Below are 14,506 nucleotides of genomic sequence, written 5' to 3'. Positions count from 1 at the left end.
TGTCTGTGAAACTATATATTCACAGTATTATGAATGAATTGTGGTTTATTTGGTAGCATTTCGTAGTGTGACCGATTTGACTAATTCCATTAGTACTGTACAAAGTTAGAGGCTCGCTATTTGATAGATTCACCCGCCCCCTACCTCGGGCTTCCAGTGGGAAGACCTGAGGTCAACCTACCCCGCCCCCTACCTCAGGCTTCCAGTGGGGAGACCTGAGGTCAACCTACCCCGCCCCCCTACCTCAGGCTTCCAGTGGGGAGACCTGAGGTCAACCTACCCCCGCCCCCTAGCGCTGGCTTCCAGTGGGGAGACCTGAGGTCAACCTACCCCGCCCCCTACCTCAGGCTTCCAGTGGGGAGACCTGAGGTCAACCTACCCCCGCCCCCTAGCGCTGGCTTCCAGTGGGGAGACCTGAGGTCAACCTACCCCTGCCCCCTAGCTCAGACTTCCAGTGGGGAGACCTGAGGTCAACCTACCCCCGCCCCCTACCTCGGGCTTCCAGTGGGGAGACCTGAGGTCAACCTACCCCTGCCCTCCTACCTCGGGCTTCCAGTGGGGAGACCTGAGGTCAACCTACCCCTGCTCCCCTAGCTCAAACTTCCAGTGGGGAGACATGAGGTCAACCTACCCCCGCCCCCTAGCGCTGGCTTCCAGTGGGGAGACCTGAGGTCAACCTACCCCTGCCCCCTAGCTCAGACTTCCAGTGGGGAGACCTGAGGTCAACCTACCCCTGCCCCCTACCTCGGGCTTCCAGTGGGGAGACCTGAGGTCAACCTACCCCGCCACCCTACCTCGGGCTTCCAGTGGGGAGACCTGAGGTCAACCTACCCCCCCCCTAGCGCTGGCTTCCAGTGGGGAGACCTGAGGTCAACCTACCCCCGCCCCCTACCTCAGACTTCCAGTGGGGAGACCTGAGGTCAACCTACCCCCACCCCCTACCTCAGACTTCCAGTGGGGAGACCTGAGGTCAACCTACCACCACCGCCCCCTCCCCATCTCGTACTTCTGAGTGTGAGAACTTCCCAGGCAGTAACCTGCCTAGCTCACAAACTAGAATCAGGGCGCCCACTTCCACAAGGTTAACTGACCCACAGTCCCACACGGTGACATGATATCATTGACACGACGTGCAAATGAGCGATAGAAAACCGATCGCGCGAATGTCACTGTTCCAAATGTTTTTGTGCTGGCGCCCCGTGTCGCCCCCGGCAAGATGCCGACCTGGGCGGCTGCCCATGTCACCTATACCTAAATCCGCTACTGGACGGGTCTACACTTGAAATGACTGTGATATCATGTGGTTGTTTTTTCCTACTAAACTTACCTGCAACATTGTTGTTCTAACAGGTGATGGTTCTAGCTAGTTACGCTAACGTTACCCGTTTATGGAGTCAATAAGACAGCCCAATGTCCCAAAAGACTCCTTAAGTTTCCTCTGAACTAAGCTAACGTTAGTGTGTACCCTAGCCTATATCTAGTTTTTCTACTGTAACTTGACCGAATGGTAAATAAAAAACGTATTGTTTACATTGTATTATGACTAACGACAACTATAGTTAGTAAGCTGAAGAAGCCTGCTAACAAGCTAGCGGAATATTAGTTAACGTTAGCTACACCATACCTTTTCTGTTAAGTTGGGCAACAATTTCTTCCGCGTCCATTGCTATTTGTAATCTAGTCACTTGAGACATGTTATTTTAGTGTAGCTAGCTAAATTTTTCGCTATTTTAGTGGAACACAAGTTATGGTTTGCTAGCGAGCTAACATAAACAAACCGACTTCATCTATTTCGTGGTCTGTTTTGAAATTGCCGGGGCAACGCCACTCTTCTCCCATTGGCTCGTTCAAATATTTGAAAACAAACCCCACGCCCAATCAGACAGCTACTCCAATGCTTCTTTTAATTCTGTAGGTTTTATATGGATGGTAACATTGAAAGTGGTGGGGAACATCTGACTGGGAGGTGTGATCATTGTCAGGAGGAGATGATGGAACATGTTCTATTTCAGTGCCAGAAATATGAGACAAAGGGAGCGATTGTTATTAGATTTGAGGAGTAGTGGGGTTGAAGAGCCAGGATTAAGTGCATTTTTGGGGAAATCTTTGGGTGATGTAGTTTTTAATTATGTATTTAGTTTCGTTAGGGAGACGAGATTATTGGGTAGGATTTCAAATCATCCCCTGAAGATTTCCCCAGCAGTTCACTTAATCCAGGCTCTTCAAACTCATTACTCCTCAAATCTAATTACAACAGCTCCCTTTGTCTCATGTATTTCTGGCACTGAAAGAGAACATGTTCCACTGTCTCCATCTGAGAGGTGTGACGATGATCATGTTTCCCCACCACTTTCAACTTACTGTTGAGCCTTGTGTGTCCCAGTCTCAGCCTTGTGTGTCCCAGTCTCAGCCTTGTGTGTCCCAGTCTCAGCCTTGTGTGTCCCAGTCTGAGCCTTGTGTGTCCCAGTCTCAGCCGTGTGTGTCCCAGTCTCAGCCTTGTGTGTCCCAGTCTCAGCCTTGTGTGTCCCAGGCTCAGCCTTGTGTGTCCCAGTCTCAGCCTTGTGTGTCCCAGTCTCAGCCTTGTGTGTCCCAGTCTCAGCCTTGTGTGTCCCAGTCTCAGCCTTGTACCTACACTTTCCTCCCTTCTCTCTTGGCCTGAGGACCCCCTGCCACCACCTTTTCCTGGATCTTATACAGGTGTCTTCCCTTACTTCCTGTTCCACAACTCTTGCCACTCATTTGTAACCTCTGTTCTTACTAATCCCTTGGCGTCTGCTTTACTGATGAACAATTCCATCTCAACATTAGGATATTTAAGAGCCTGGATGTTCTCTTGATAAGTGAGTGAATTGGACCATTTTCCAGTCCTGCTAAATTTTCAAAATGTAACAAGTACTTTTGGGTGTCAGGGAAAATGTATGTATGGAGTAAAAAGGTACAGTATTTTCGTTAGGAATGTATTGAAGTAAAAGGAAAAGTTGTCAAAAATATAAGTACTGAAGTACAGATACCCCAGAAAACTCCTGAAGTAGTACTTTAAAGTAGTTTATTATTATTATTATTATTATTACTGGTATAATGTAGGTATACCTCTCATATTTGTTCTTGTTATGGTTCTGGTATTTGATGGATGTTGTCTGACTCTTCACATTGTTCTTCCAATAACCATGTTATTACAGTAGCCAACCATAATAATCAATGACAGAGAATATCAATTTCCATTTGAATATTTATTCAAAAGAGCACATATGTAGGACAATTCAAATGTTTGCATGCATCAATGAATAAGTGCAACATCAACATATTGACAAATAAATACAATAATAAATAAGTATAATCACTGAAATATAAATACATGAATAAATAGTAGATCAATATTATGATTAGTAGAAATGTAATTACAGTAAGCAATACGTTCATTTTGGCTTTCAGCAATAAATACGGTATAATAAATATCATGGGCGCTTGCCACAATCTGACTCAACGGCGCCATCTTGTGGTAAAATTTGACCAAGTCAATACACCACAATGGTGAATTGCTCTAGTAGTACACACACACACACACACACACACACACACACACACATACATACAACCTGAAGAAGTTATTGTGTCTTACAAACATACACCTAATCTTTAGACGTACAGACAGTGACAATCCAGCCCTGACCACAAAGGTCCTATAGAATCACATATAGAATCTCTATTGCCTAGTTAAATAAAGGTTCAACAAAAATAAAAAATAACATTGAATTATATAGGATCTCTATGAGAGATCTGTGGTGTCCGTTTCGGCACCCACCTTAGTTGTGGCGCTGGACAGTGAATGTGGTGAAGCGGTTGGGAGTTGCACTCTGGCACATGTTCACCATCTTGGTGTTGTCCTGCTGTAGGGCCGTGCTGATGAACCAGTTCCTGTAATGGGCAGACTCCAGGGTACTGATGTCAACTCCGGTGTCCTGTTTGTAGAAGAGGAAGCGCACCATGTCGCTCTCATGGTTGATGGACTTCAGCTGCTCCTTGTCTGCCACCTCCTGGAGAGAGAGAGAGAGATAGATGGTCAGGGGTTAAAATCAATGGTCTGACTCAAAACGGACTTAAAGGTCAAATGTCATACACCAGGGGTCAAATGTCATACACCAGGGGTCAAATGTCATACACCAGGGGTGGATAGAAATGTTACTCTGGCTATTGGTTTGAGTTTGTGGCTGTTGGAACCAATGACTTATATAATCAACACATCATTGGTTGGAACAAGCCGACACACTGTCACTCTCCAGGACTAATTAATAGTCATCCTCGCTGTATCCCATTCCCAGTCACATTTCACCAGGGTCGGTCTCTCTTGGTCTCTCTGGCAGTTTCCTTTAATTACACTGCAACTCAACCTTTTACATTCCACATATGATTCTGACACAATGTTGATGATGTCAGCATTCTTCAGCTCAGACACCATCTCCATGGCCATCTCTAAGTGGTGCATGATACGGTCCAGGTCTGACTCAAACAACTCCAGCCTCAACAGCCAATCATCCTATCTATCAATACTGAATAACAATATATTCAGCAGTAGTAGTGCTATTTACCTCTAGGTGCAGGGTGGGCGTGCCTTCTGATGTGATGCAGGATAGGTAGAGGTTGGATCCCTTGATGCCCAGGGCTACAGGTCTTGCTTTAGTCTCACTGGGGACAGGCGTGATGTACGTAGACAGGTTCAAATGCACTGAGGACAGAGGAAAGGAGAAGAGAGTCAGTCAGCATCATTCATCAGAACTCAACTGTGAACTAAGTACGCTACCTATCTGTCAGTCTCAGTGTGGGGTTGGTTTTAACCTCTCCACTGAATCTCATATTGCTCATATGTACCTAACCTTTCCAATTATTTCAGATTCATAGGAAGTGCCACTGCTTAGTGCCCCAACGTAAATTGTAATTTCATTAATTTAATGATCTATGGTCGCCAAAGAACACACTCAAAATTCTTTGGCAAAATGTAACGCACTATGTTAAGACAAATGCAAATTGGTACAGAGCCTTGGTTGTTAACATACCTTTATGGTAGCTGCTGCCTCCCTGCAGCATCATAGCATGCAGCTCCATAGACCCTTCGTTGAGCACCCAGCACTTATTCTCAGAGTCAGTGACACTACACTCATACTCTCCTTTACTGCTGAACGCAGCTCTGCTGCTGGCTTCAGTGCGCTCCGACTCCAACTCCAACACTATATGTTTTGATGAGGAGAGAGAGAGAGAGGAGAAAGCATGTAGGAGATGAGTGAATGATTGAATAAATACGCTTGATTGAATTCCAGAACTACTAGTCCGTGAGTTGTGCTAAGATATCCACTCTAGCAGTATGCCAGTTAGAATTAAGCAATGTGTTGGGCATGCATTCTAAGTGGTATTCTATAGTGTGAACATTGGAACATAGCCCAGTGGTGATAGCTAATGGTATTATAGTGGTACACATTGAAAATACCCCGTTCTGTTTGTGCTGTCTTGTCAACTCCTATGGTCATTGTCATCAGAAGCAAGACAGTACAATCAGACATGGGGCCAGGCTAGCCCCGAAGGGGCTCCTCTAATCCAGTCCTGTGATCTTTGACCTACCTTCCACTGCGCTCTCTAGCAAGAAATTTAACAGGCTCTCATCTCTTCCCAGGGCAAACCCCTTGCCACCATTTAGCCTCTCCATGACGATGATGAGGTTGGCCACACAGCGCAGGGTGATGGGGTGATGGGATATCTCCACATCCAGACCCTGAGGCAGTTTGGAGCTCCATGCTACACTGGCAGAGGTGTTCTGACCAGGACAGAGAAAGTTGATTTAACATTCATCTAACATTGTTGCATCAGTGTATGGAGAATTGTGGTTGGTTTGTTTTGTTCCTTTCTTCTGTTTTAACGTTTACTGTATAATAACATTTGAATGTCTGTCATGCCTGAATATTGTAGGTCTGTCTTATCATCATGTCTAAGTTGGGACTCACCTTCATTAGACTGCAGTTTGACTCAAATTCCATATTGTCTTTGTAGTTAGATCTGGAAAATAAAAACAGATCTTTTAAAACTCCTGTCCATCATAGATTGTATCATGCTTAGTCAGTTGCTTAAAGATGGCCAAGATCTGAAAACTCATTCAGAGATCTGGTGTAAACAGGCAATCAATATACAGTTAGTCCTAAATAAAAGTTTTTACTAAACACTATATAGAAATAAAGACTGCCACAACAGATCAACAACATAATACCTGGTCAGCCGTACAGTAAGAGTAAGTTTATGGTTGCCAATGTGAATAAAAACAGACTCTACATTTCATTTACCTGGATGAATAGGTTTGTAGTTGGCTGTTTTGTAGTTTGTAGATAGTAGATAGTAGGTACTAACGTCTTGTTTCTAGTCCTTGGTCCTTGTTGTGAGTTCCAACTTGTTCTCTGAACCAATGTTTTCTGACTACATGTGGTAACCTGTATGTCTTATATACATCCTGGGCACACTCTCCAGAAATTCCCCTCTACGCACACGGGAGGAAGGACGATGGTTTAGTCTCACCAGACCAATGGGTGACAAGGTATTTTTTAATGACATTGGTGATGAAATACTGGACTCACACCCAACAGGATGGGGGGGATGGGGTGTAATTGTTTTGTAATGTTGCCAATATACTTTATTCAAAGAATTGATGTTGTGTTTTCATGCTGTTCTTGGCCAGGATTCCCTGAGAAATTGTATTTCAGATCTCAATATTACTGGATGAACAAAATATTATATATTGTTCATGTCAACACTACGTAAAAGGAGTTACAATTAGAGACATGTACATGTCTGTATTATAATATACTTTGCATAACTTCCTTTTCTATAGGACTTCTCATACATTATGCGTTTAAAGTGTTGATAACGGCTATTTTCTTAGAAGGGCTATTTTCTAAGATGGTTTTCAGTGGCAGTTCTAGCTTGTATGGCTCCCTGGATGAACCTCTCCTAGGACCTGGCCAAGATAAAGCAAAGCAGTTCGACACATACAACGACACAGAGTTACACATGGAGTAAAACAAACATACAGTCAATAATACAGTATAAACAAGTCTATATACGATGTGAGCAAATGAGGTGAGATAAGGGAGGTAAAGGAAAAAAAAAGGCCATGGTGGCAAAGTAAATACAATATAGCAAGTAAAACACTGGAATGGTAGATTTGCAATGGAAGAATGTGCAAAGTAGAAATAAAAATAATGGGGTGCAAAGGAGCAAAATAAATAAATTAATTAAATACAGTAGGGAAAGAGGTAGTTGTTTTGGCTAAATTATAGGTGGGCTATGTACAGGTGCAGTAATCTGTGAGCTGCTCTGACAGCTGGTGCTTAAAGCTAGTGAGGGAGATAAGTGTTTCCAGTTTCAGAGATTTTTGTAGTTCGTTCCAGTCATTGGCAGCAGAGACCTGGAAGGAGAGGCGGCCAAAGAAAGAATTGGTTTTGGGGGTGACTAGAGAGATATACCTGCTGGAGCGTGTGCTACAGGTGGGAGATGCTATGGTGACCAGCGAGCTGAGATAAGGGGGGACTTTATCATGTTTACCCACCACTTTCAACTTACTGTGGGGCCTTGTACCTACACTTTCCTCCCTCCCCCCCCCTGCCACCACCTTTTCCTGGATCTTATACAGGTGTCTTCCCTTACTCTTCCTGATCCACAACTCTTGCAACTCATTTGTAACCTGTTCTTACTAATCCCTTGGCGTCTGCTTTACTGATGAACAATTCCATCTCAACATTAGGATGTTTAAGAGCCTGGATGTTCTCTTGATAAGTGAGTGAATTGGACCATTTTCCAGTCCTGCTAAATTTTCAAAATGTAACAAGTACTTTTGGGTGTCAGGGAAAATGTATGGAGTAAAAAAGTACAGTATTTTCATTAGGAATGTATTGAAGTAAAAGGAAAAGTTGTCAAAAATATAAGTACTGAAGTACAGATACCCCAGAAAACTCCTGAAGTAGTACTTTAAAGTAGTTTAACTTTACACCACTGATATTATTACTGGTATAATGTAGGTATACCTCTCATATTTGTTCTTGTTATGGTTCTGGTATTTGATGGATGTTGTCTGACTCTTCACATTGTTCTTCCAATAACCATGTTATTACAGTAGCCAACCATAATAATCAATGACAGAGAATATCAATTTCCATTTGAATATTTATTCAAAAGAGCACATATGTAGGACAATTCAAATGTTTGCATGCATCAATGAATAAGTGCAACATCAACATATTGACAAATAAATACAATAATAAATAAGTATAATCACTGAAATATAAATACATGAATAAATAGTAGATCAATATTATGATTAGTAGAAATGTAATTACAGTAAGCAATACGTTCATTTTGGCTTTCAGCAATAAATACGGTATAATAAATATCATGGGCGCTTGCCACAATCTGACTCAACGGCGCCATCTTGTGGTAAAATTTGACCAAGTCAATACACCACAATGGTGAATTGCTCTAGTAGTACACACACACACACACACACACACACACACACACACACACACACACACACACACATACATACAACCTGAAGAAATTATTGTGTCTTACAAACATACACCTAATCTTTAGACGTACAGACAGTGACAATCCAGCCCTGACCACAAAGGTCCTATAGAATCACATATAGAATCTCTATTGCCTAGTTAAATAAAGGTTCAACAAAAATAAAAAATAACATTGAATTATATAGGATCTCTATGAGAGATCTGTGGTGTCCGTTTCGGCACCCACCTTAGTTGTGGCGCTGGACAGTGAATGTGGTGAAGCGGTTGGGAGTTGCACTCTGGCACATGTTCACCATCTTGGTGTTGTCCTGCTGTAGGGCCGTGCTGATGAACCAGTTCCTGTAATGGGCAGACTCCAGGGTACTGATGTCAACTCCGGTGTCCTGTTTGTAGAAGAGGAAGCGCACCATGTCGCTCTCATGGTTGATGGACTTCAGCTGCTCCTTGTCTGCCACCTCCTGGAGAGAGAGAGAGATAGATGGTCAGGGGTTAAAATCAATGGTCTGACTCAAAACGGACTTAAAGGTCAAATGTCATACACCAGGGGTCAAATGTCATACACCAGGGGTCAAATGTCATACACCAGGGGTGGATAGAAATGTTACTCTGGCTATTGGTTTGAGTTTGTGGCTGTTGGAACCAATGACTTATATAATCAACACATCATTGGTTGGAACAAGCCGACACACTGTCACTCTCCAGGACTAATTAATAGTCATCCTCGCTGTATCCCATTCCCAGTCACATTTCACCAGGGTCGGTCTCTCTTGGTCTCTCTGGCAGTTTCCTTTAATTACACTGCAACTCAACCTTTTACATTCCACATATGATTCTGACACAATGTTGATGATGTCAGCATTCTTCAGCTCAGACACCATCTCCATGGCCATCTCTAAGTGGTGCATGATACGGTCCAGGTCTGACTCAAACAACTCCAGCCTCAACAGCCAATCATCCTATCTATCAATACTGAATAACAATATATTCAGCAGTAGTAGTGCTATTTACCTCTAGGTGCAGGGTGGGCGTGCCTTCTGATGTGATGCAGGATAGGTAGAGGTTGGATCCCTTGATGCCCAGGGCTACAGGTCTTGCTTTAGTCTCACTGGGGACAGGCGTGATGTACGTAGACAGGTTCAAATGCACTGAGGACAGAGGAAAGGAGAAGAGAGTCAGTCAGCATCATTCATCAGAACTCAACTGTGAACTAAGTACGCTACCTATCTGTCAGTCTCAGTGTGGGGTTGGTTTTAACCTCTCCACTGAATCTCATATTGCTCATATGTACCTAACCTTTCCAATTATTTCAGATTCATAGGAAGTGCCACTGCTTAGTGCCCCAACGTAAATTGTAATTTCATTAATTTAATGATCTATGGTCGCCAAAGAACACACTCAAAATTCTTTGGCAAAATGTAACGCACTATGTTAAGACAAATGCAAATTGGTACAGAGCCTTGGTTGTTAACATACCTTTATGGTAGCTGCTGCCTCCCTGCAGCATCATAGCATGCAGCTCCATAGACCCTTCGTTGAGCACCCAGCACTTATTCTCAGAGTCAGTGACACTACACTCATACTCTCCTTTACTGCTGAACGCAGCTCTGCTGCTGGCTTCAGTGCGCTCCGACTCCAACTCCAACACTATATGTTTTGATGAGGAGAGAGAGAGAGAGGAGAAAGCATGTAGGAGATGAGTGAATGATTGAATAAATACGCTTGATTGAATTCCAGAACTACTAGTCCGTGAGTTGTGCTAAGATATCCACTCTAGCAGTATGCCAGTTAGAATTAAGCAATGTGTTGGGCATGCATTCTAAGTGGTATTCTATAGTGTGAACATTGGAACATAGCCCAGTGGTGATAGCTAATGGTATTATAGTGGTACACATTGAAAATACCCCGTTCTGTTTGTGCTGTCTTGTCAACTCCTATGGTCATTGTCATCAGAAGCAAGACAGTACAATCAGACATGGGGCCAGGCTAGCCCCGAAGGGGCTCCTCTAATCCAGTCCTGTGATCTTTGACCTACCTTCCACTGCGCTCTCTAGCAAGAAATTTAACAGGCTCTCATCTCTTCCCAGGGCAAACCCCTTGCCACCATTTAGCCTCTCCATGACGATGATGAGGTTGGCCACACAGCGCAGGGTGATGGGGTGATGGGATATCTCCACATCCAGACCCTGAGGCAGTTTGGAGCTCCATGCTACACTGGCAGAGGTGTTCTGACCAGGACAGAGAAAGTTGATTTAACATTCATCTAACATTGTTGCATCAGTGTATGGAGAATTGTGGTTGGTTTGTTTTGTTCCTTTCTTCTGTTTTAACGTTTACTGTATAATAACATTTGAATGTCTGTCATGCCTGAATATTGTAGGTCTGTCTTATCATCATGTCTAAGTTGGGACTCACCTTCATTAGACTGCAGTTTGACTCAAATTCCATATTGTCTTTGTAGTTAGATCTGGAAAATAAAAACAGTTCTTTTAAAACTCCTGTCCATCATAGATTGTATCATGCTTAGTCAGTTGCTTAAAGATGGCCAAGATCTGAAAACTCATTCAGAGATCTGGTGTAAACAGGCAATCAATATACAGTTAGTCCTAAATAAAAGTTTTTACTAAACACTATATAGAAATAAAGACTGCCACAACAGATCAACAACATAATACCTGGTCAGCCGTACAGTAAGAGTAAGTTTATGGTTGCCAATGTGAATAAAAACAGACTCTACATTTCATTTACCTGGATGAATAGGTTTGTAGTTGGCTGTTTTGTAGTTTGTAGATAGTAGATAGTAGGTACTAACGTCTTGTTTCTAGTCCTTGGTCCTTGTTGTGAGTTCCAACTTGTTCTCTGAACCAATGTTTTCTGACTACATGTGGTAACCTGTATGTCTTATATACATCCTGGGCACACTCTCCAGAAATTCCCCTCTACGCACACGGGAGGAAGGACGATGGTTTAGTCTCACCAGACCAATGGGTGACAAGGTATTTTTTAATGACATTGGTGATGAAATACTGGACTCACACCCAACAGGATGGGGGGATGGGGTGTAATTGTTTTGTAATGTTGCCAATATACTTTATTCAAAGAATTGATGTTGTGTTTTCATGCTGTTCGTGGCCAGGATTCCCTGAGAAATTGTATTTCAGATCTCAATATTACTGGATGAACAAAATATTATATATTGTTCATGTCAACACTATGTAAAATGAGTTACGATTAGACACATGTACATGTCTGTATTATAATATACTTTGCATAACTTCCTTTTCTAAAGGACTTCTCATACATTATGCGTTTAAAGTGTTGATAACGGCTATTTTCTTAGAAGGGCTATTTTCTAAGACGGTTTTCAGTGGCAGTTCTAGCTTGTATGGCTCCCTGGATGAACCTCCCCTTCAAAAAAAAGAAGTAACAAAGACAAATAGAAACAAATATGTGTTGATTTGGCACTGGAGCATCAATACATTACTCATCCCACAACATTGTTAACCAAGAGTCATGACTAAGCCAATTCACCTTGGTGGTGTGCAGACTGGTTTTATATTATTCTTAACGATTTCACACAAACCAGAAAAAAATGCAACAATATGTCTGTGAAACTATATATTCACAGTATTATGAATGAATTGTGGTTTATTTGGTAGCATTTGGTAGCAGTACTGGTAGCAGTACTGTACAAAGTTAGAGGCTCGCTATTTGATAGATTCACCCGCCCCCTACCTCGGACTTCCAGTGTGGAGACCTGAGGTCAACCTACCCGTGCCCCGCTACCTCAGGCTTGCAGTGGGGAGACCTGAGGTCAACCTACCCCACCCCCCTACCTCGGGCTTCCAGTGGGGAGACCTGAGGTCAACCTACCCCCGCTCCCCTACCTCGGACTTCCAGTGTGGAGATCTGAGGTCAACATACCTCCGCCCCGCTACCTCAGGCTTGCAGTGGGGAGACATGAGGTCAACCTACCCCCGCCCTGCTACCTCAGGCTTGCAGTGGGGAGACCTGAGCTCAACCTACCCCCGCCCCCTACCTCAGGCTTGCAGTGGGGAGACCTGAGCTCAACCTACCCCTGCCCCCTACCTCGGGCTTCCAGTGGGGAAACCTGAGGTCAACCTACCCCGCCCCCTCCCCATCTCGTACTTCTGAGTGGGAGACCTGAGGTCAACCTACCCCTGCCCCCTACCTCGGGCTTCCAGTGGGGAGACATGAGGTCAACCTACCCCTCCCCTACCTCGGGCTTCCAGTGGGAGACCTGAGGTCAACCTACCCCCCTACCTCGGGCTTCCAGTGGGGAGACCTGAGGTCAACCTACCCCCGCCCCTACCTCGGGATTCCAGTGGGGAGACCTGAGGTCAACCTACCCCCGCCCCCTACCTCGGGCTTCCAGTGGGGAAACCTGAGGTCAACCTACCCCCGCCCCCCTCCCCATCTCGTACTTCTGAGTGGGAGACCTGAGGTCAACCTACCCCCGCTCCCTACCTCGGGCTTCCAGTGGGGAGACATGAGGTCAACCTACCCCTCCCCTACCTCGGGCTTCCAGTGGGAGACCTGAGGTCAACCTACCCCCCTACCTCGGGCTTCCAGTGGGGAGACCTGAGGTCAACCTACCCCCGCCCCCTACCTCGGGATTCCAGTGGGGAGACCTGAGGTCAACCTACCCCCGTCCCCTACCTCGGGCTTCCAGTGGGGAGACCTGAGGTCAACCTACCACCGCTCCCCTCCCCATCTCGTACTTCTGAGTGTGAGAACTTCCCAGGCAGTAACCTGCCTAGCTCACAAACTAGAATCAGGGCGCCCACTCCGACAAGGTTAATTGACCCACAGTCCCACACGGTGACATGATATCATTGACACGACGTGCAAATGAGCGATAGAAAACCGATTGCGCGAATGTCACTGTTCCAAATGTTTTTGTGCTGGCGCCCCGTGTCGCCCCCGGCAAGATGCTGACCTGGGCGGCTGCCCATGTCACCTATACCTAAATCCGCTACTGGACGGGTCTACACTTGAAATGACTGTAATATCATATGTGGTTGTTTTTTCCTACTAAACTTAGATGAATGCACTGACTGTCAGTCGCTCTGGATAAGAGCCTCTGCTAAATGACTGTAATATCATATGTGGTTATTTTTTCCTACTAAACTTAGATGAATGCACTGACTGTCAGTCGCTCTGGATAAGAGCCTCTGCTAAATGACTGAAATGTCATATAATGCAAATGTAAGTGCTAATACAATATACTGTGTTTTAATCATTACCTTTTTTCCTAAAGTCCTAGGAAACTAAACTTCAACCATTTCTAAAGATGTCTGAGTTTCCCTTTGACATCAACATTTTGGTTCTATTCTTTAATTTCCTAATATTGTCAATCAAATATTCTGTGAAGCCTGCTTACATTTCATGGACTTTCAGATGTGAGAACATTCCTCACCATATTGTGAAATAACAAGGAACTGACTACATTATTTCCTCACTTCCTGTGTGATGTCACGAGAGTCTAGAATCTGCCAGCTGGATAGATTTCCAGTACAGACGGGCAGACTCTTGGGCTGTGTCCAACTTCCTACTACTATATTAGCCTTTACCCTTGCCAATAAGGTGTTAGACATTGTTAAGACTCGTTCAGGGGAATCTCCCCAATTCACTAAAATATCAGGACTATGTCTATAATATGTAGGCTCCCTATGGAGCTCTGCTTAATATCCGGTCAGTATGTTCAATAATATACCACAAAACAAGTATTATTCTAGTATATTGTGTTTGGCTCAATAAAGTTTCACCTGGAAAGAATAACTACTGTACTCTCAATAAAAAAAAGTGGTGTAACAGTAAATCAATCATAATCAGCTCTGTAAACTGGGTGAAACACATGGCATTATAATGTTGACTCCTTCCCAGAACCATCCCAATGTATATCTGGGGTGTGTCTGAAATGCCAA

The 14,506-nt window shown here is 44.1% G+C and overlaps 2 protein-coding genes across 2 annotated transcripts; both read right to left on the bottom strand.

The window, feature by feature from the left end:
- Positions 1-3,211: 3,211 nt before the first annotated feature.
- Positions 3,212-6,480, bottom strand: LOC121838769 (interleukin-1 beta-like). Its single transcript, XM_042331315.1, has 6 exons — positions 6,324-6,480; positions 5,991-6,042; positions 5,611-5,803; positions 5,052-5,222; positions 4,587-4,723; positions 3,212-4,034 (listed from the first exon to the last, which is right to left on the bottom strand). The coding sequence occupies exons 2-6, from the start codon at positions 6,021-6,023 to the stop codon at positions 3,804-3,806; spliced, it is 765 nt and encodes a 254-aa protein (XP_042187249.1). The 5' UTR covers positions 6,024-6,042; positions 6,324-6,480; the 3' UTR covers positions 3,212-3,803.
- Positions 6,481-8,178: 1,698 nt separating this feature from the next.
- LOC112262548 (interleukin-1 beta-like) lies at positions 8,179-11,463 on the bottom strand. The gene is made up of 6 exons (XM_042331314.1): positions 11,307-11,463; positions 10,974-11,025; positions 10,594-10,786; positions 10,035-10,205; positions 9,570-9,706; positions 8,179-9,019 (listed from the first exon to the last, which is right to left on the bottom strand). The coding sequence occupies exons 2-6, from the start codon at positions 11,004-11,006 to the stop codon at positions 8,789-8,791; spliced, it is 765 nt and encodes a 254-aa protein (XP_042187248.1). The 5' UTR covers positions 11,007-11,025; positions 11,307-11,463; the 3' UTR covers positions 8,179-8,788.
- Positions 11,464-14,506: the final 3,043 nt, after the last annotated feature.

The sequence above is a fragment of the Oncorhynchus tshawytscha genome, linkage group LG12 (assembly GCF_018296145.1).
Source record: "Oncorhynchus tshawytscha isolate Ot180627B linkage group LG12, Otsh_v2.0, whole genome shotgun sequence".
Taxonomy (NCBI): Eukaryota; Metazoa; Chordata; class Actinopteri; order Salmoniformes; family Salmonidae; genus Oncorhynchus; species Oncorhynchus tshawytscha.
This window is presented reverse-complemented; position numbering and strand designations above follow the sequence as displayed.